This window comes from Marmota flaviventris, chromosome 16 (assembly GCF_047511675.1).
Source record: "Marmota flaviventris isolate mMarFla1 chromosome 16, mMarFla1.hap1, whole genome shotgun sequence".
Lineage (NCBI taxonomy): Eukaryota > Metazoa > Chordata > Mammalia > Rodentia > Sciuridae > Marmota > Marmota flaviventris.
The window spans coordinates 23,325,519-23,346,491 of record NC_092513.1 but is presented as its reverse complement, the minus strand read 5'-3'; the positions used below and the strand labels follow the sequence as shown (position 1 = coordinate 23,346,491).

Here is a 20,973-nt window from a genome sequence, read left to right as displayed (position 1 = left end):
GATTTTGTTCCCATTTTATAGATGATATAATGACAATTGAAAGATAACACATCTATTCAGTGGTGCTAGAGCTTTAATTGGAACATATAATTTTGTTTATAACAGTATTGTGTTTATGTCTATCATAATTCAGAGCTATAATGGAGGGATACATCCTCACATCCCTGCTGGTATTATTTTTCTATATAAAGAAGTTTTAGGGCTGGGGATGTGGCTCAAGCGGTAGTGCGCTCGTCTGGCATGCGTGCGGCCCGGGTTCGATCCTCAGCACCACATACAAACAAAGATGTTGTGTCTGCCAAAAACTAAAAAATAAATATTAAAATTCTCTCTCTCTTAAAAAAAAAAAAGAAGTTTTAAAATTTTAAAATATGTTTCAAGCACCAGAACTATAATGAAGTCACATGTGGAGACATCTGTATTTAAGAAAACAATGTCGTTTTCATTTGTCTTGAAAGAAACTTGTAATTAAAGTACACCTTTGCAATATCATTAAGCCCCCAAATAGAATAAATTTTAGAGATGGTGACATTTGATGGTGAAGTGTTTATACTGAAACACTTTAATTGTGTTATAAATTGGTACAAATGTTTTGGGATATAATATGAATACAAAAAATAATATTTTCAATATTCAAAAATTATTTTCAGAAAATACCACAGAATAAAAATGATATAGTCAATTTACAAACACTTGCCTTGTATATGTCAGGCAGGAACTATACCTGTGGCTAGGAATTTCTAAGATGAGAGAATGTTTTCTTGAGCTTCTAGATTTGTAGGATATAATCAAAAAATACATGTTAAACTCTAATAGGGTGTATTTAAAGTTGAGGGTTAAATTACACAGCAAGGAACACATACATAATGAACATACTGGGGAAGCAAGTAATTTTGGGGGATTGAGAGGAAAGGAGACAACATGTAAGGAAAAACTTGGAGAAATTTAAACAAGCTGCACTTTGAAGGATGGCTAGGATTTTATTGAGTGGATAAAATGGGACTAGATATTTTAGGCCAAAGAAATAGCTGGCTGAGTGTGGTGTGGTGGTACATACTTTCCAGCTACTTGGAAGGCTGAGGCAGGGGAATCACGATTTTGAAGCCAGCCTGGGCAACTAATAAAGATCTTGTTTCAAAATAAAAAGGGTAGATAGATCAGTAGTAGATGGTTTGCCTAGCTAGCATGTGGGAGGCTCTGGGTTCATTCACCAGTAACCGGTCAGTGCCTAAAAGCATGAGCAAGCATTTGAAAGCACATACAGAAATGGAATCATTTGACAACATAGAGCACTTACTTGTCCTAGGAATTGGGCATATAGTGGTGAAGACAAGTACAGTCCCTGATCACTAGACTGCGATCTAGAAATAAAATTCTAGTGAGTTTGTCTTTCACATTTCAAACTGGTCATTCTGTTGGGTCAGATTTGAGTTGAAATTGTATTTTGTTTGGCATTCATGACAGTTTCCTTATGCTTCCTCTCCCTCATTTTCCCTGTGATAAATTACTATTGCCTGAAAGTGAGATTTCATATACCTATGGGCATTTTTTTTTTGGTTTCTCTTTCAGTTGAAGATCTAGCAGCTGTGGTCTTAAACACAATTGGCAAACCCTTGTAATCATCAATACTTTTTCTTTTCTTTTTTTTTTTTGGTACCAGGGATTGAACTCAGGGGCACTTGACCACTGAGCCATATCCCCAGCCCTATTTTTTGTAATTTATTTAGAGATAGGGTCTCACTGTGTTGCTTAGTGTCTCGCAGTTGCTGAGGCTGGCTTTGAACTCGCAATTCTCCTGTCTGAGCCTCCCAAGCTGCTGGGTCAATACTTTTTCTTTACACCTGGCACATTTTGTTCATTTATATGATTTGCCTGGCTCCAATATGCCTTTGAGTTGTCTGGATCAGTGGTTTACTTCTGTCATTCCCATCCTACATTTTCTTTGACAAGTTTTAATAAGAAGAAAACATAATGTGTTTTAGGATAATCTTTTAAGACAATTAAATTATTGCTTATTAAATAAGCAATAGGTACTTTCTGCTGAGCACTATGTGCCATACACTTTACATAGATTTTTTTTTTTTTTTCCTCCTTGGAGCTTTGTATACTCCAGTTAAGAGAGTTTAAGTTGCTTCATTTGTCTGCTCTCAGTGTGAAAGCTGGGATTCTAATCCAGATCTCTGATTCCAAAACCCCCCATGCAAGTAATCTTTGATTAACTGGCAAGAGTGCCTTCAAAATTTATTTGTTGAATATGGTTAAGTGATAAGTATTCAAATACATGAAAAGTTGCTTCTTATGAGTTGAGGAGGCAGGCATTTATTAAAAGAAGTAAGATTAGAGGGAAGCAAGTATTAAATACCAAGTGATAATAAAAATTCTAAGAAGACTTAAAACTAATAGTGACAGAGAGAATAGAAAGGAGACATACATAAGTCACAATTTTACTTTAGGGGGTTGCGGTTGTAGTTCAGTGGAAGAGCATGAATCTAGCAGGTTCTGAAGACCTGAGTTTGATTCTCAGTACTCCCTCCCCCACCAAAAAAGATTTTACAACTGACTAGTATGTGTGATAAGACTTGATTAAGCATGACTTTATACTAAGGAGAAGGCCTAACTTTAATATTTTGGAATGTCAAAAGCAGCAACTTTGGGGCTGGGACTGTATTTGGTAGAGCGCTTGCCTAGCATGGTGAGGCACTGGGTTCAATTCTCAGCACCACATATAAATAAATAAAATAAAGATCTATCAATAACTAAAAAATAAAAATAAAAAAAGCAGCAACATTTTAATTAAGCTATTTAAAACTCTTAGCATCAGTTTTTAATTATGTGCATTGTCTTTGACTTAGCTACAGCAGTTTTGTCTTTTCCCAGATAACTGAATCTACCTTTGAGATGTGTTCTCATATCTCTCTATTTATTTTTTCAGGTTATCCTGAACACCAGATGTCTAACAATTTTCCTTGCAACGTTAGCCATTGTTTTTCACTGCCTCCAAAAGATCAAAATTGCTCCAGATATTGGAGAGAGATTTGATTTAAAAGAAAAAACTTGAACAAATGGACAATATGTCTATTACAAATACACCAACAAGTAATGATGCCTGCCTGAGCATTGTACATAGTTTGATGTGCCATAGACAAGGTGGAGAAAGTGAAACATTTGCAAAAAGAGCAATTGAAAGTTTGGTAAAGAAGCTGAAGGAGAAGAAAGATGAGTTGGATTCTTTAATAACAGCTATAACTACAAATGGAGCTCATCCTAGTAAATGTGTTACAATACAGAGAACATTGGATGGAAGACTTCAGGTTAGTCTTAGAGTTTTTCTATGTCTTCTGTGGTGGTGGATTAAAAACTTTCTTGTTTCCTCTTAGAGTTACTGTAGGATATTTAATGTGAGGTCCGTTTCTTTAGATACTTCACATTCTATACCAGTATGCATGCATTATGGGAATGTATGAAGGGTATATTTAAAAAGTTTTTAATTAATCTTACTCAAAAATAGTTCAGTGAAGGGCTGGGGATATAGCTCAGTTGGTAGAATGCTTGCCTCACATGCACAAAGCCCTGGGTTTAATCCTCAGCACCACAAAACAAACAAACAAACAAAAAAATAGTTCAATGAAGAAAATTTGGAATATACAAATAGAAAGCAGAAGAAGTCCCATACTCTGAGAGAACTGCCTTTAGCACTCTGATATTCATTCTTATAACCATTTTTGGTATCGTATACATATTTAAAATCTGAATTATACATTATTTTTTTACCATTTAAAGATCTCGTATCATGTTTTAGTGGTACCACATTATTTCACTGGACAGTTTTCATATGGAACTACATAATATATACTTTAAGATACTTACAGAAATCTTATATTGTTAGATTTAAAAATTTTATTTGTAGATTTTGGTCATAGTTTCAATAACAAATTTTGTACTATTGTATTTCATTTTATTATTGGGGTACTGGGTATTGAACCCAGAGGTGCTCTACCAGTGAGCTACATCTCTGGCCCTTTTCATTTTTTTATTTTGGAACAGGGTCTTGCTAAGCTGCCAAGGCTGGCCTGAAACTTGTGATTCTCCTGTCTCAGCTTCCCAAATTGTTTGGATTGCAGGCATGTGCCATTGCACCCAGCATACTTTTTTGCATTTTAGAAATCTGAATATAAGTCTTAAAATTGTATGTAGGATTAAATTCTAACTGATGTGTGACCATGATGGAATTATTTTGAGCTGTGGTTTTTCTCTTTTATGAAATGAGGGTTATGATATTCTGAATATAGGGGAAAAAACTGCTCAAACTCAGATTTTCTTGTTCTCTGCTCACAATGCTTAATCACTTCTGTGACCCAAAATTGTGTAAAGGTTTCTTCACACCAGTAAGCAAACAAGCAATTAATTCTGCAGGGGACATCAGCTGGGTTTCCTTTAATTCAGTTTAATTCTTACATTCTCTTATCTGGAGATAGTGGCAGACCCACAGGTTGAAGATTCAGTTACCAAGACTTGCCACCCTCCTCTCCTGGCTTTAGATGCTGTCACAAACCTCACGTTGTTTTACTTGTGCTTCTTACCAACCAGCTATAAATCAGGTTCCTATAGCCCCTTCCTGGGGTTTGATTAATTTGCTTTGAGAGGCTCACAGAACTCGGGGAAACACATTTACTGGTTTGTTGTGAAGGATGAGATGCATAAGGTGAGGTAAGCTTCTTAGCCCTCTCCAGGCCCACCACCCTTCAGGAACCTCCACATGTTCAGCTTTTCCAACCCCGTTCTTTTTTTTTTTTTTTTAATGGAGGCTCCATTACAAAGGTATGATTGATTAAAATCATTGGTCTATTGGTGATCAACTCTATTTATAGCTCTTTTCTCCTCTCAGAGGTTGGGGAATGGGGCTGAATTCCAACCCTCTTATGCTGCCTTAGTCTTTCCAATAAACAGACCCATCCTGCAGCTACCTAGTCTTCCAGTCTTCAGCCAACTCATTAGCATATGAAACCCATCACTTTAAAGATTCTAAGATTTTAGGAATTGTATGCCAGGAAATGGAACAAAACCAAATGTATATTTTACAGTGTTATAATCCTGACTTTGTTGGATTTTGAAAATTAAATGAAAACATCTGTAAAGTTCCTTGTATAACCTGGGACACAGCTGATTCTTAATATATAACCAATGCTTAATAAATGATTGTTTATTTTCCCCAGGTGGCTGGTCGGAAAGGATTTCCTCATGTAATCTATGCCCGTTTGTGGAGGTGGCCTGATCTTCACAAAAATGAATTAAAGCATGTTAAATATTGTCAGTATGCATTTGACTTAAAATGTGATAGTGTTTGTGTGAATCCATATCACTATGAACGAGTTGTATCACCTGGAATTGGTAAGTAGACTTTACTTCTATCGTTAAGTGCATAAAGGGAAAAGACCCCAATAGGGTTTTAGTTCTTCTAAGTTAAATTAAGTATTTAGGAGTTACCAAGAACTTTAAGGTTAAAGAATCAAATATATTTTTAAAAATATTTATTTATTTTTTTAGTTGTAGTTGGACATAATACCTTTATTTATTTTTATGTGGTGTTGAGGATCGAACCCAGGCCCTCGCATGTCCTAGGCAAGCGCTCTACCGCTGAGCCACAACCCCAGCCCCAAGAATCAAATATTTTTAATGAAATATAAGTATTTAATTTTGAACTTAGAAACAAAACTTGTATTTTGAATGTGAAAACTAAGTATAGTTTATATTTTGCTCATTTAGCACATTGCTTTTGAAAAATAAGAAAACATTATAAATTCAAATAGTTAGTTTATATATTATTAGATGTCACTTATGAAACTTCCTGAATTGAAATGTTTATGAAGGTTTGTAATCTCTGACATAAATTTACATTCTATAATGGAACATATCTTCATGATAATGATTAATGTTTTATTTTTTTTCCCTTTAAAAAATAAAGACCTCTCAGGATTAACACTGCAGAGTAATGGTAGGTAATCTGTTTCTTGTAACTTTCTTTGTTTTCTTTTTGCCTGTCTGCTCTTTTTTGGGGATTCATGTGAAGTAGTTTGTATAGGTGCCAGTGATATTAACAAGAAAAAAAGGAACTACTTTGGAAATGTAGATTTTTTTTTCTGTTTGTATCAGTGTTTAAAACTGGATTTAAATTGGCTATTGGCTCTTTGAATTTGAAGCGGCGCCAAAAACATTAATACATCAATTTAATATTTTTTGAATTTGATAAAACTGGCTCTATTTTGTAAGAAAATTTGTAGAGCCAGTTTAAATGGGTGTAGTATACCTATAATATGTGATAATTGGAAGTTATGTGAAACATATCCTTTAAAAATACCAGTATCTTAGTTTTTCTGCATTTCAACATAACTTTCATGAGTGATCAAATGTGAAGAATGATTTAAAACTACATGTTAGTTTTTTTTAATCTTGTTATATTTCAAATATGTTATGTATCTTGAAATATCTTGTTTTATATTTCACTTGTAACTAAAACAAGGTTATTTGAAAATATATGCTAATCACAGATGATCTAATCCTGTATTAAGAAAGAAAAATTCCCTGAAGGTGAGGAAAAAAAAATCCAGTTGGAGTGTGTTTTTGTATTTTAAGTGTTGATACATATGGATATATCTTTAGCTCTTTTACTTAGAACTTGTTAATGAAATAAAATCTTATAAGAGCCATCTTCATCTTAGAAGGTATGCTATTATGGAGGCATTTTAGTCACTTGGAACCTTTTTTTGTTGTAAAATCTAGTGATAGTTCAGAAATATCATGTGACATTAAATTTTGGGAAGAGCATGTAAGCCTACTTGTTTTTAATTCTTTATTTTTCTTCCATGTCATTAATAATAGAGGAAGACTGTAGTGTCCTGTGGTGTGCCATTGTTAACTGTTGTACAGATTTCTGAGAAGTATGGGTTGGTAAAGGGAGCAGTGTGGCTTGGTCTGGCAATGGTTGCTTTAAGATTGCTTAATGCCCTGCCTTTTTGCCACAAAGATGTTATCATGTCAGTTCTGTTCTTTGAAAGTGAACATCTATCAGATCTTCACCATTCTCCCATCAGTGTTTTTGGAGAACTAAAGCATTTAGCTCAGTGCATGTGAGGAATTAGAAGACTGCAGTGAAAACTTTAGAATATCTCAGTGGGTGTGGTTGTGAGGGGGTTCAAATTTTGAAGCTTTCTCTGTCCTAATATTAATGTTGTTCTGAGTTGCTTGCTATTGGTGGGGTTGTGTGGATTGATGCCTTTTTTTTAGTGACTCTAAGGCTTATTCAGCCTTGTGGAGCCCTCTAGTGGTATGCGAAGGCTGTCTTGTGGCTTATGTCCTCAGAAAATGGTATTTCTCAGAAAAAGATATTTCTCACAGTTCATTGTAGTTTTGGATAAAGAAATAATACATGGCCAGGTAACTAAAAGTTGAGAAAATGGAACAATTCTTTCACTTGTGAGTAGTTGGGGGTCATGTGGTACTTGTTTCTAGCCTGTCTCATCTCTTTCATGAAGTTTTCCATGACCATATTGACCTGTGCATTCATTTTATAAATATTTAATGAGCATGTATTGCCTGGTACTTGTTAGGTTCCAGGAACACTAAGATAAATAAACCATGTTTTCTCCAGTTCATAGTCTGGTTGAAAAAAGAAATAGTAAGTAACATCAGACATTATTGTGACCTGCCTGCTAAAGATAAAGATCGAAGACCTAGGGCAAGTCCACTGGCTTCAGCCTCTCTGTCATCTACAGAGAGTACATTCTTTACCCCTCATAGAACATTTTGTAGTCACTTTATATGTACAAATATTCTAAAAATATGATTGAGTAATAATAGCAAATACTGAGTACTCGTTTATCAGGTACTGAGCAAAATAATTTGTGAATATTGTGTTATCATTCTCTCAGTGCTCCCACATTGTAGATGGGATTATCTAACACTTTACTAGAAGAAGAGACTGGTGCCTGAAGAGGTCAAGGATGTGGCCCAGTATTAGAAAGGAGGAGGTGGAGTAATATGTGCTTGCTATTAGATATTTAAAAAACAGAAAAATATTACAAAAAATTGTTAGCTCTATAAAGTAAGGGATATTTGTTTTGTTTATGGCTATATCCTTAGTGCTAGAATAGTACCTGGAACATAGGTGCTCAATAAATATTTTTTTCAATTAATGAACTTATTGACTGCTAGCCCATAAGAGAAGTACTTAAGAGTTTGGTGTCTGTTTTTCTGGACTTTAAAAAATATATACTATATGTTTTTTTAATTTTATTTTTTTGAATAGGCAATACATGGTCCATAAATCAAAATACTATAAAAAGGTATACAGTGAAAAGAAGTGCTCCCACCCCTGCCCCCATTCCCCCCTACCTCAGGTAATCACTTTTATTAGTTTCTGGTGTTTCCTTCTAGGATTTCTTTATGCAAAAAATACATGTATTATTTCCCTCCTTTCTTACACAAAAAGCATACTGTACTCACTGTTCTGGACCTTGATTTTTTATTTATAGTGTATGATTTTTAAAACATGTATATGACCACAGCATACAATAATGATTTGAAACTTTCTTTTTTTTCTCTTGGCAAAAATATATCGCAGATACATCTATCCTTGTTGATACTATCGTTTTACCTACGATATATATATTTTAGGTTATTTGATTAAAAAATCCATAGATCTGTAGAAGTTCCAAACTTACACTTAGGAGAGTTGAGCCACCTTAGTAAGGCAAGAAGAATGTTTAAGACCTAACTATCTAAGGGGATGTTATGATTGCCCATTAAGCCATTTCAGGGTTAACTGAAAAATGAGCAGTGAGTAGCAAGTTGACTGGTTATAGCCTCCAATCAGTAATGTTGTCCTTATATGCGGGATCAGCAAAAAGATCTCAATCATGATGACAAGAAAAATGCTAAAGTGTCCAAGAATTTAAATAGAGATGTTAGGATCTGTATGAAGAAAATCGCAGACTTTGTCGAAGGGTATAATAAAAGGCTGACTAAATGTGGACAATAGTCATTTTATGCCACATTTTTTCTTTGTCTTATTTTTATACTTTTGCCAACATTAATTGTGAGTGGTTACGTTCAATTTTTTGCTGATACATGATGATGTATCATTTTGATTATCTTTTTATTTCCATAGACTTTTCTAAAGAGAAACTTTGGAGTGGAATTAATGGGTCTTAAAAATACCAACATCTTCCTTTTGATACATTAAAATGCTTTTTAAGACGTTGTACATAGAAATTTGAACAATGGATTATTCTTACTGCTTTGAAGTAGTCTCAAGTAAAAATAAAAATAGTCACATAATTAACTGAAAATTTATGTGTAATAGATTTTTTCCAAAGATTGAAAGATGGGGAAAGATATGCTGATTCTTAGTGGAAAGGGCAGTGTCTTTGTGAATTATAACTGATTGCTCTGATTGTTCACTGGATTGAACTACATTCTGAAGTAGTTCAGAAGAGAGTAAGGGATGGTTTTGCTAGAGAGAAAGCAAACCCCAAAACAGTAGCCCAAAGCTAAATGCGGAGTTTCTAGGTAGAAAATTGACATTATGAATACAATTCAGTTTTTCTTCTTTTTTTTAATGCAACAAAGCATTCCTTAGTTTGTTAATGCATTTTTTTTAAATGGACACAATACCTTTATTTTATTTATTTTTATGTGGTGCTGAGAATCGAACCCAGTGCCTCATGCATGTGAGGCAAATGCTCTACCCCTGAGCCACAATCCCAGCCCGTTAATGCATTTTTTTAAATGTAAGTTGGTTATGGAAAAGGATAATGCTTTTTCAACTAGACTCTAGTTTACTTATTAAATTGTAACCACACAAGTGAAAGATGTTGATAAGTGAGTTTTTTCATACCACACGTTTATCAAATTTCCTTTTATGGATTGGGTTTCTAGAAGGAAATTTTAAAGAATTTTTGTTTGTTTCTAAACTTACTGGGGATATTTATATATTTCAATTTTAAGAAATATGTTACTTAACTACTTAACTACTTATACTAGATCCTGAAATTGAATAAGCTATCAGATCCCACTCATATCTTTACAGTATGAAATTAAAAAAGAGCTAAGTAATTGGTCTTTTCAGTTGAATAAATATTTTGCCAGGCATTTGGTTTTTACCTTCTTCATGTTATTTGTTTAGATGATTATTACTTCTGGATTTACTAAGAAACTGAGGATTGCCTCTTTAGGACCATTGCTGTGGAGGCTGTTGGAATATAGTCTAGCTTCAAATGTCAGAGACAGATTGATAAAAGATAACTGATCCTAATATCCTAATACCTCTAAATGGTTTTTGCTGATACAGTAGTATGCTTTTAAAATATGAAAAAGTAATAGTCATATAACTAATTGGTGTTTATATGGGATAGATTTTTTCAAAGATTGAAAGATAGAATATTTATAGAATAGTTGATTTTAGGGTTGTCATATTATTTGCAAATATGTTTCTCCCCCTGGGAATAGAAGCTTGCAAAATTAAAAAATATTTAATTTTCTGCATAGCTCCACCAAGTATGTTGGTGAAGGATGAATATGTTCATGACTTTGAGGGACAGCCATCATTATCCACAGAAGGACATTCAATTCAAACCATCCAGCATCCACCAAGTAATCGTGCTTCGACGGAGACATACAGTACCCCAGCTCTTTTAGCCCCATCTGAGTCAAATGCTACCAGCACCACCAACTTTCCCAACATTCCTGTGGCTTCCACAAGTAAGTTATATAATCTGATGTAGTCAGCAAGTTGACTTCCTAACCAATGAATATTTATACGTTGTCACTTAGAGGAAAACCCCAAGTAAGTAAAAGTTAAAAGTACTGTGGTATCTCTCATAGGTGGACTTAGGAATCAAATCCATGGCCTGGTACCGGCTAGGCAAGCATTATACACCACAGAGCCAGACACACTCTCCTGCCCCTAGATAAAAAAATATTGGACATGTGTTTTAGTTGGTCCTGGAAAAAACAGTGTTTATAATTTATTTAAAGGTTTTTATATTGACATATATATATATAAAATCATTTGGAAGTTGACTGATGGATTTGATTATGACACACATTTATATTAATGATCGAATTTGTCTTTTATTTACTAATATATGCAAGAGTAAGAAGTATCTTAAGTTTTCCAGATACTTATTATATATTATTTATATATTTATTTTAGTACTGGGGATTGAACTCGGAGATACTCAACCACTGAGCCACATTCCAGCCCTATTTTGTATTTTATTTGGAGACGGGGTCTCACTGAGTTGCTTAGTGCCTCGATGTGGCTGGCTTTGAACTTATGATTTTCCTGCCTCAGCCTCCCAGGCTGCTGGGATTATAGGTGTGCACCACTACGCCCAGTTCTCCTCATGGATTTTAGAGAAATATTTAAGTAGTTAACAAGTAGTTTTGAACCAAGGTATTTATGAAGGTCTTATTAAGGAATTGCAATCTTTCTTTAGTCCAGTGTTTTTAGTTTGCTTTATCTGGGAGAATATTGCTTTAAAATAGTCCTCTCAATTTTCCATTGTACAAACTTAGAGAAAAAGGATTAAAAAAAAATTTTTTTTTGTAGTTATAGATGGACAGCATGACTTTATTTATTTATTTATTTTTATGGTGGGGGGTGGGTGATGCTAAGGATTAAACCCAGTGCCTCACACATGTTGGCAAGTGCTCTGCCACTGAGATACAGCCCCAGCCTGAAAAAGGGATCTTGACAAACTTTTTTATAACATATATGCCACCAGATAGACATTATTTTAGTCAATTTAAAAAAATTTTTTTGTTGTTGTTGTTGATAGACCTTTATTTTTACTTATTTATATGCAGTGCTGAGGATTGAACCCAGCGCCTCACACTTGCCAGGCAAGTGCATTACTGCTCTGCCCCAGCCCCAGCCCCTATTTTAGTTAATTTCAATGTAAAGCTAAATTCTACACCTCTTTTTCCCTAATATCTTATAATGACTACTACTTTTTTTAAAAAATAAGTCTTTCAAATGGAGTTTTCCCATGATAGCGTTGTTACCTTCTCTGCCATATTGTAGGAGGCAGAGGGGTATTAAGTTCAGATTTTCCTTTTTCTTTTATCTTTTGAGGTGCTGGAGATTGAACCCAGGGCCTTGAGAATTAGCAAGTGCTCTACTGTTGTGTTACATCCCCAGCCAAGGCTTAGATTTTTTGGAGGCCTAAGATAATATGACCTTGTTCTTTTAGTATTGCTATTTAGTTTCATATCACCAAAGGTTGAACGGTTTGCTGCTTAGAAAGTGAAACAGCTTTTTTAAAAATATTTTTTTAAAATGAATTACAGAACATTGTCTTGGTATCTGTATGGTGTTAATTGTACCTGGATACTAAGGGGATTGTGTTTAAGCCTACATGAGCAGTAGATATTTGATAGATTTAGACTGGTAACTTTGTTAGTTGCTATCAAAGGGGCTATTATTCTGTTTAATATCAGGTCAGAGTCAACATTGAAATTTGATCTTTGGAATAAATGGGAGATTGGTATCTATGTGAGTTTTCAAGTAAAGTATACCAACATTTCTCTTTAATCTATTTCGTGATATCAAAGCAATATCTTTTGTTTTGCTACACAAGATGTGAAAATCTCACTGTGGATATTTTTTTTGGGGGGGGGGGTGGTACTAGGATACTGGGGATTGAACTCAGGGGCACTCGACTACTGAGCTACGTCCTCAGCCCTATGTTGTATTTTATTTAGAGACAGGGTTTCACTGAGTTGCTTTGTGTAGTACGTCACTTTTGCTGAGGCTGGCTTTGAACTTGTGATCTTCCTGCCTCAGCCTCCTGAACCACTGGGATTATAGGCAGCGCCACTGCACCTGGTTGGATAGTGTTTTTAAGAAGGCTATATGGATTCATTTTAAAACTTAGACCTTTAATCACAGATAACTGTCTACTTTTTAGTTACCAATTTGTGAGTATGGTTGACAAACAAATGGAGAACAAAAGGAGATACATGACAGCTGCTTGACCATAGATTAGTGTTAGAGCACAGCTGTCTATCTCTGTTTATATAACCTGGAGATTAAATTTTGGTACCTTTGTTAATGCTTACTAAAGTGACTTCATTTCAACTGTTTTGCTCCTTGTGGTTGCGTCTTATTTGAAGACCAGAAAAAGTGTTATGAGTGAAATGCATCTAATTTTGTATTTTGGGAGTAAATTTTTGTTATTAAATAGTAACTACTGTAGTCAGTGTTTCCTAACATCACAAAAAATATATTGATAGAATTACAGAAAAGAAACTGGCTAAAATAGAGGAATTTGAGGCTATTTTATATGAGCCAATTTCATTATATTCATTATGTTGTTTATCTGATGCACTTGGAACTATGTAATATAAATATTCAATACAGATGACTGTAGTTTGTCACTTTATAATTTGTTTAGTTTGGCACTTGAATCTTCAGAGTTTCTTTTTAGATACTTCTAATGAAAATAATTTAATTTCTCCAGTTTAGTGACAGTTTTTGTAAGTTAACTAAGAGCACATAGTCTGTACAGGTGTTAAAACCAAGAGCAAAAACATAACTGACCTTTAAAGAAAACTTAAGATAATTTTTTGGGATGATTTAGGAACATCTTTAAAAATAAACAGGTTGAGGGTTATCGAAACATTTTCTTTAGCATTTGATTTTATAGTTCTTAGCTTTATAAAAATGTGATATGTAGAGAGGAGGAAAATATGCCTTTTTTTCTTGATACTTTGAGTAATGTTGACATTTACTCTCTTCCATTTGATTACATTTCCATCTAAATGAGAAGAGTGAGGTGATCCAGTCACAAATAACATAGGGAATTTCAAAGCTTTCTAAATAGGATAAACAATTGCCTTAAAATTAATTTTGGTACCTTTGTTAGTGCTTAAAATTAATACTTTAAGAAATAATCTTTTCCACCTAAGGTGGGGGAAAAAGCCTTAAAAATGCCAGACAGTAAACAATGTCATAGAATGTTTTGAGTAGAATAAAAACCAAGGGAAGCTTTAATTTTCCTGGTATGATGCGTTGAGAGAGGGCATCTACTTTCATATAAATATGGGAATTATGATGGTATTTGTGAAAATGCATAATTCTTGGTTTTTAAAAGCACATGGAAAAATTTCAAAGTAGATGGATAGGGTTTTTGTTTTGTTTTGTAACCAAATACTATATTGACTTGATTGCACAGTAGAGTTAGATATTTTTAACTTCTTCACTTTCCTCATTGCATCCCATTTAAAATATTTGTCTGCTCTGCTTTTCTTTTATCAAACTCTAGCCTTCTGCCATTACCAGTACTAGTGCTGATAATAATTAACTTTTAGATTTCAACATTTTCTTGAACCTGGGTTTTAGAGGTCCTAATTAAAAAATATCCAGAGAGAGTTGGGTGATGTGGCTAACTGATGTGTTTCTTAACTTATTATGGTAGTGTAGACAAGTAGTAGGATTTGGCTAGCATTTGAAGAATATTTGTGAAGAAATCGGCCATTAAAATTAGTCAGACAGTATCAGATGAAATAATTTTGAACTTCTTAAAATTAAGGATTGCCTTTAAACCTGACTTTAGCTTATTTATTTATTTATTTGATAGGCAATGGGTGAGTTCCACTTTTGGAACTCATCTTTATAGTTGTGGATTATCAGATACAATTGGTCCTTCATTAATTGTATAAAATCATAGGATTGCATCTGTACGTGTACCATGTTAATTTCTTCTTGTTTCTCTAGGTCAGCCTGCCAGTATTCTGGCAGGTAGTCATAGTGAAGGACTGTTGCAAATAGCTTCAGGGCCTCAGCCAGGACAGCAGCAGAATGGATTTACTGGTCAGCCAGCTACTTACCATCATAGTATGTACATGCTTTTTAAAATCTTTTAAACAGTTGAGAAAAATAGGCAGCCTTTATAAAAGCAAATTAATCCATGTGGGCCTTAATTTTTAGACAGCACTACCACCTGGACTGGAAGTAGGACTGCTCCATACACACCTAATTTGCCTCACCACCAAAACGGCCATCTTCAGCACCACCCGCCTATGCCGCCCCATCCCGGACATTACTGTAAGCTCTTGTTTTTGTTGTAAGGACTTTTTATTTTGTAGGACTTTGCTTTCAGTTTATTTATTTTTTTAATGTTATTACATCTTTTATTTATCCTACAATTTAATTTCATTAAATAATTAGTGCTTTCATTACTTTTTTTAGCATTTTTATTAAGTAGGGTTTTTTTTGTAGTTACCATACTTTGTTTTAGAATGATGTATACTAAATATGCATTTCTCTGTTGCTGATGTTTCATTAACACAACACCACATTGATTCCATTCATTTGTTTGCTTTCTGTTTCTCCTTAAACCTCATGTGTATGTTGTATATCCACCCATAGTGTATTGAAACATCTTGAGTGCTACATTCTCAACAGTCCCTTGCCATAGTATTCAGTGCCATAGATACTTAGATGTTTATAATCTGTCAATATTCTGTGCAGGCATGATTGGGAGGGGTACCCTACAGATAGCCTATGGTTTCAGTCAGAATAGGAACATCTTACATGTGGCTTACTAAAACTAGGAGTATAAATCTTCCATATATATAAAATCTCTTTCCTCTTACTTAAAGATTAGTAGTACCAAAGAAAACCTCTAAAATACCAAAAGGTATAAGTAACAAAATTAAAATAACCTAAAATCCTACTACCTAGAGATCTCTGCTTCTGATATTTTGTTATTTTTCTTCCAGTCATATAAATGGGTATATGTAAATTGAAGGGTTGGTCACATTATATGTATATTGTTATAATTTGCTTTTTTCCCAATTATATTACTGTTTTTCCATGTCTTAAAATAATATAGTTTTAATGGCTGCCTGGATCAGCATAGTGTTTAAGAGTGCTGGGTTATGCTGTATGATCATTGGCAACTTATTTAACCTCATTAAGCCTTAAGGGTACTCAATAGTGTTGTAAGAAAATGTAATAATTCACCTGTGTTTTTTTGCAGTTGTTAGCTACTATTCCATTATATAAATATCCTTAATAAATATAGTCTTGTTTTTAGAATAGTTTTAATGATTTAAATTATTACTATGTATTTTCTTATAAATTATTCTATATTACATGTTACATGAATAATTCATTTATAATCTGCATTAAATACTGCATGAAAAATTATTTGCAAATTGCTTATAAAACTATTTGTAGATTGCTTAACAGCATTTGGCAGATAGCACTAAAGTGTTAGTTATTAAATATCCACAAAAGTAATTCAGAAGTATTTGCTTATAATTATAAAGTAATCTAATCTAAGCTTTTAAGTTTTAGAAATTGTTTAAGCTTGATTTTAACAAATCATAAGGTAATAGTAAGATTTATTAAAAGTTTTAGCATTGGGAAACTTTTAATAAATAAAAATGGGATTTTTATTGTCTTTTCTTTAGGGCCAGTTCACAATGAGCTTGCATTCCAGCCTCCCATTTCCAATCATCCTGGTAAGTGTGTTTCAAAATTGATTCCCTCTGTTTAGATTTCCATTGTGGTAATTGGAATACACATACAGGTGTTACCGTAATTACCAGGTAAGTTAGCTTTTCAGACAAGTGTAATACTCATTATGTGAGTTAAGTATTTATGAGTAGCTAATAAAATCATATATAGACTGTATTTGATAATTTTTTTTTTCTCTTCCTTGAGGTGGGGCCTTGCTATTTTGCCCAGGCGTCCTTGAACTCAACATCTTCCTGTTATGCCTCAGCCTCCTGAATAGCTAGATTACAGATGTGGACTATCATGCCCAGCTATATTTGATTCATTTTAACTGTCTTGGAAAGAAAAGACAACACCAGGTGCAGTGGCTTATGCCTCTAATCCCGGTGGCTCAGGAGGCTGAAACAGGAGGATTACGAGTTCAAAGCCAGCCTCAGCAATGGCGAGGTGATAAACAACTCAGTGAGACCCTATCTCTAAATAAAATACGAAATAGGGCTGGGGATGTGGCTCAGTGGTTGAATGCCTGAGTTCAATCCCGAGTACCTCCCCCACCCCCACTACCAGAAAAAAAGGTAGGGAAAAGAAAAGAGAAGAATTCTGTTTGCAACTAAAATATAAAGTATAGAAGTGCTGGTTTCAGCATTGGATACATAAATATACAGTAGAATAAAGCTAGGTTTTGAAATAGAACCACTGTAAAACTGTAGCTTTAAAAGGCAGAAAGAATCTTAAATAGATGCTGAAAAGAAAAATAATTCATTGTATTTTGTCTTAGAAGAAAGATTTCAAGAATCTTTCCTTAACTGGAATTTAGAAACTATATGATTAAATTATGTTCAGAAGACTAAGTAGCTAAGTAGCTTTCTTTAATTGAGCTTGTACATGATTTTTTTTCTTTTTTTTTTTTTTTAATTTTTTATTGTTGGCTGTTCAAAACATTACATAGCTCTTGATATATCATATTTCACACTTTGATTCAAGTGGGTTATGAGCTCCCATTTTTACCCCATATACAGATTGCAGAATCACATCAGTTACACATCCATTGATTTACATATTGCCATACTAGTGTCTGTTGTGTTCTGCTGCCTTTCCTATCCATGATTTTTTTTCAATCATAGAATAAAACAAAGTAATAAAATAAATATTGAAGTTCCCCTATAATGCAAACACGGGATTTTGTGTCCCCTCCCCCTTCATCCCTTCATAATGATTTTTCTTAGTTTAAAAAGATGAGAATGCTGTTGTGTCTTTGTATTTGTAGGAGGTTGGTTCCAAAATGCCCCTCAGATGTCAACTCTGCAGATGTTCAAGTCCCTTATATAAAAGGGCATAGTGTTTGCATATAACCTACACATGATGACTTAAAGTATACAGGAAGATGATATAAGGGACTTGAGCATTGCAGATTTTGATATCTACAAAGGACCCTGGAAACAATCCCTCATGGATACTGGAGGACAACTGTATAGATTTCCAATAAAGATTCTAAAAATGTATAACCACAGTGACCAAAATGATTAATTTAAAGGATAACTTATAGTTCATGTAGTTCTACATACTTTTATTTGTGTAAATAGTGTGCTGTTGCTGATTATGTTTGCTGATTCCATTTTTTTCAGCTGTTTAAAAATAATTGAAGGGAAGATTTTTTTGTTTATGACTATCCTTGTTTAAGAAATTAATAATTTCTGGACCAAAGGTCAAATTGCTTTATAGTGACAACATCAAGATTATGAGAATTAGTTTAACCATGCTCACTAGCAGTAAATTTAACTGGTTAAATCGATGCTTAATGATTAATGAGGTAAATAATATTTATTTTCGTTAGGAGATGGTGGTGGGACAGAAAGATTTTTTTTTTTTTTTTTTTTTTGTGGCTTTTGGGATTGAATCCAGGTGTGCTCTTCTACTGAGCTATATCCTCAGACCTTTTTATTTTTTATTTTGAGGCAGGGTCTCACCAAGTTGCCAAGGCTGGCCTTGAATTTGGCAGTCTTCCTGCTTCAGCCTCCTGAGTAGCTGGAATTACAAGTGTTAGCCACTGTGCCTGGCCAAAACCAGTTTTTAAACTTTATGTATATACTAGTTTAATTATCTTCTTTAATAGATATTCTCTGTATGTGTTATGGTATATTTGTTATGACTTTAAACGTTTTTTGTGGATCAAGTGGCCTTGCTTTTTCTTTAGCAGTTTTTGGAGAAATGTAATATATAGAAAAGAACATAACATTAGCATATCATCTAATGAATGATATTAAAGCCAACACCTACATAACCGCTGCCCAGATTGAGAACTAAAATACTGTAGTACCCCAGAAACCCTCCTATCTACATTTTGAAAATTTTTCCTCTCTTCTCCCTAGAGGTAACCACTATTCTGCTTTTTATGCATATCATTTTTTTCTTTTTGCTCCTTTAAAGTAATAAATGTGTGCTTATTGGGCACAGTGGTATATGCCTGTAATTCAGGAGGCTGAGGCAGGAGGATTGGAAGTTCAAGGTCAGCCTCAGCAATTTAGAACCTGTCTCAAAAACTAAAAAGGACTGGAGTTATATACCTTAGTGCTCTTTTGTTCAATCTTCAGTACCAAAAAAAAAAAGAGGAAGAAGAAGAAGCATCCCTAAACAACCTAGTTTAGCAGTTTGGTTTTACTGGTTTTTGAAATTATATAAATTGGATCATTTTTTCACAATCTTAATTTTTGTGTAAAGGAAGTATATAATGGTAAGGAGAAAATGTTGAGCCTTAAGAATGAAAAGTTTTGCTGGCACTGAGGTAGCATCATTAAAAATCAGTAGTGGTTCTTACCACCTTTGGAGACTCAGTAGCTTAGTGGGAGATGGTCTCCGGGAACATGGATAGTCGGGGATCTAGAGAAGAACCTACCCTGGATGGAATAGTGGAGTGGGAGTAGTGGTAGTAGTATTTAGCTAGTGATATAGACTCCATTGCAGATTGATTTTTTTAAAAAATATTTGTTTTTTAGTTGTAGTTGGACACAATACCTTTATTTTGTTTACTTGTTGAACTCAGGGCCTTGCATGTGCTAGGTGAGCACGCTACTGCCACAACCTTAGCCCCTTCCTTTGACCTTTTGATAGGTTGACTTTGTTCTTATAATGTTTAGGCCATACCATCTCTGGTATTTAGGGAATAGCATTTACTAGAGGAGGATATGAATCCATAGCAATTTGCATTGGTATTTGTTGCCTTTGTCTTTCAGTAGACTAAGGAAGTGACTTAAACCTGAGCCATCTCTGTCCTGCTAGTTGTAGGAGGAGATTAGCTCTGCATATACTGACTATTTATTTATTTATTGCAGTACTGGGGATTGAATGTATATACATTTTAATGAAGTCAGCAGGTTAGAACTGAGATAGATGGTCTTTGGCTATGGATACTAATGGGTCCCCAAGGAATTTTACTTCATAACTGTGACTCTTGATGTCTCTTCTTATACTTTTAGAAAGAATATTCATGCTGGTCTCTCTGATAGGAGAGCTTTCAGTCTTGGTACCCTCCTCCTTACCAAGTAATGCTCAAGAGAAATAACATAACTATATTCAAATTTTAAAAGTATTGAGTAGCAGTTTATTACCTATTCATTGCTTGGCCATAGGATTAAAGTCCACATTCCTTAGCAAAGCAGAGGAGAGTTTCTGGTCTGGTCCCTGCATACTTCTCTAGCTCTTTCTCTTCATACTTTAAACATCTTGCACTACTTACCTAATTTTGCAGGGTATATCATTCCTCTCTACCTTTTTAGTGTATATGTTATGTTTTGCATATGTATTATATGTTCTATAGTACTATATTTTGCAGTGCAACAAATTATACCAAATAATACCCAAACTTGAGAAGTTAAAACAGTTATAGAAATTTGTTACATTAGTTTGTTTAGCTGAGTACTTCCGGTTTGAAGTCTTATGAAGTTGCAATAAAGTTGTTGTCACCATCTGAAGGCTTTTTAGGGGCTGGAAGTTTCCTTTTTAGGGTGATTTACCACCATACCTGTCTAGTTTGTGTTATCATTGGCAGGAAGCTCCAGTTTCTCTCCATATAGACTTCTCTGTAGAACTGCCCTCCTAAATGTAGCTCAAGCACACCACTGTTGAGAATACTAATCCTTTGTCCCCTGCTACCTAGTGCTTTCTAATAATGCTAAGTACTAGTTTACATGTCTTCTGTCCTCATTTAGTGAACAAACAGAAAAGAAATAAAAATTACATATTTGGAAAAGGTTAATCACTCCATATCTTTTATTTTTCTTTTTTGGTACTGAGGATTGAACCTAGGGGTCTGAACCACTGAGCCACATTCCCAGCCCTTTTTTAATATTTTATTTAGAAACCCGGTCTGGCTGAGTTGCTAAGTGCCTTGATGAGTTGCTAAGTGCCTCGATAAGTTGCTGAGGCTGGCTGTGAACTCACAATCCTCCTGC

At 34.2% G+C, this 20,973-nt stretch overlaps 1 protein-coding gene across 2 annotated transcripts in view; it reads left to right on the top strand.

Annotated features, from left to right (window-relative positions):
* The window catches only part of Smad4 (SMAD family member 4), a 54,215-nt gene that overhangs the window by 9,317 nt on the left and 23,925 nt on the right, over nt 1-20,973 (top strand). For both annotated transcript variants that reach the window (XR_011704797.1, XM_027949035.2), the window contains exons 2-8: nt 2,933-3,311; nt 5,214-5,388; nt 5,963-5,992; nt 10,543-10,755; nt 14,777-14,896; nt 14,990-15,106; nt 16,480-16,530. Coding sequence is in view for 1 of the 2 variants with exons in the window: in XM_027949035.2 (XP_027804836.1) it covers nt 3,063-3,311; nt 5,214-5,388; nt 5,963-5,992; nt 10,543-10,755; nt 14,777-14,896; nt 14,990-15,106; nt 16,480-16,530 (955 nt within the window). In the remaining variant the exon portion in view is untranslated. The remainder of the gene's footprint in view (nt 1-2,932; nt 3,312-5,213; nt 5,389-5,962; nt 5,993-10,542; nt 10,756-14,776; nt 14,897-14,989; nt 15,107-16,479; nt 16,531-20,973) is intronic.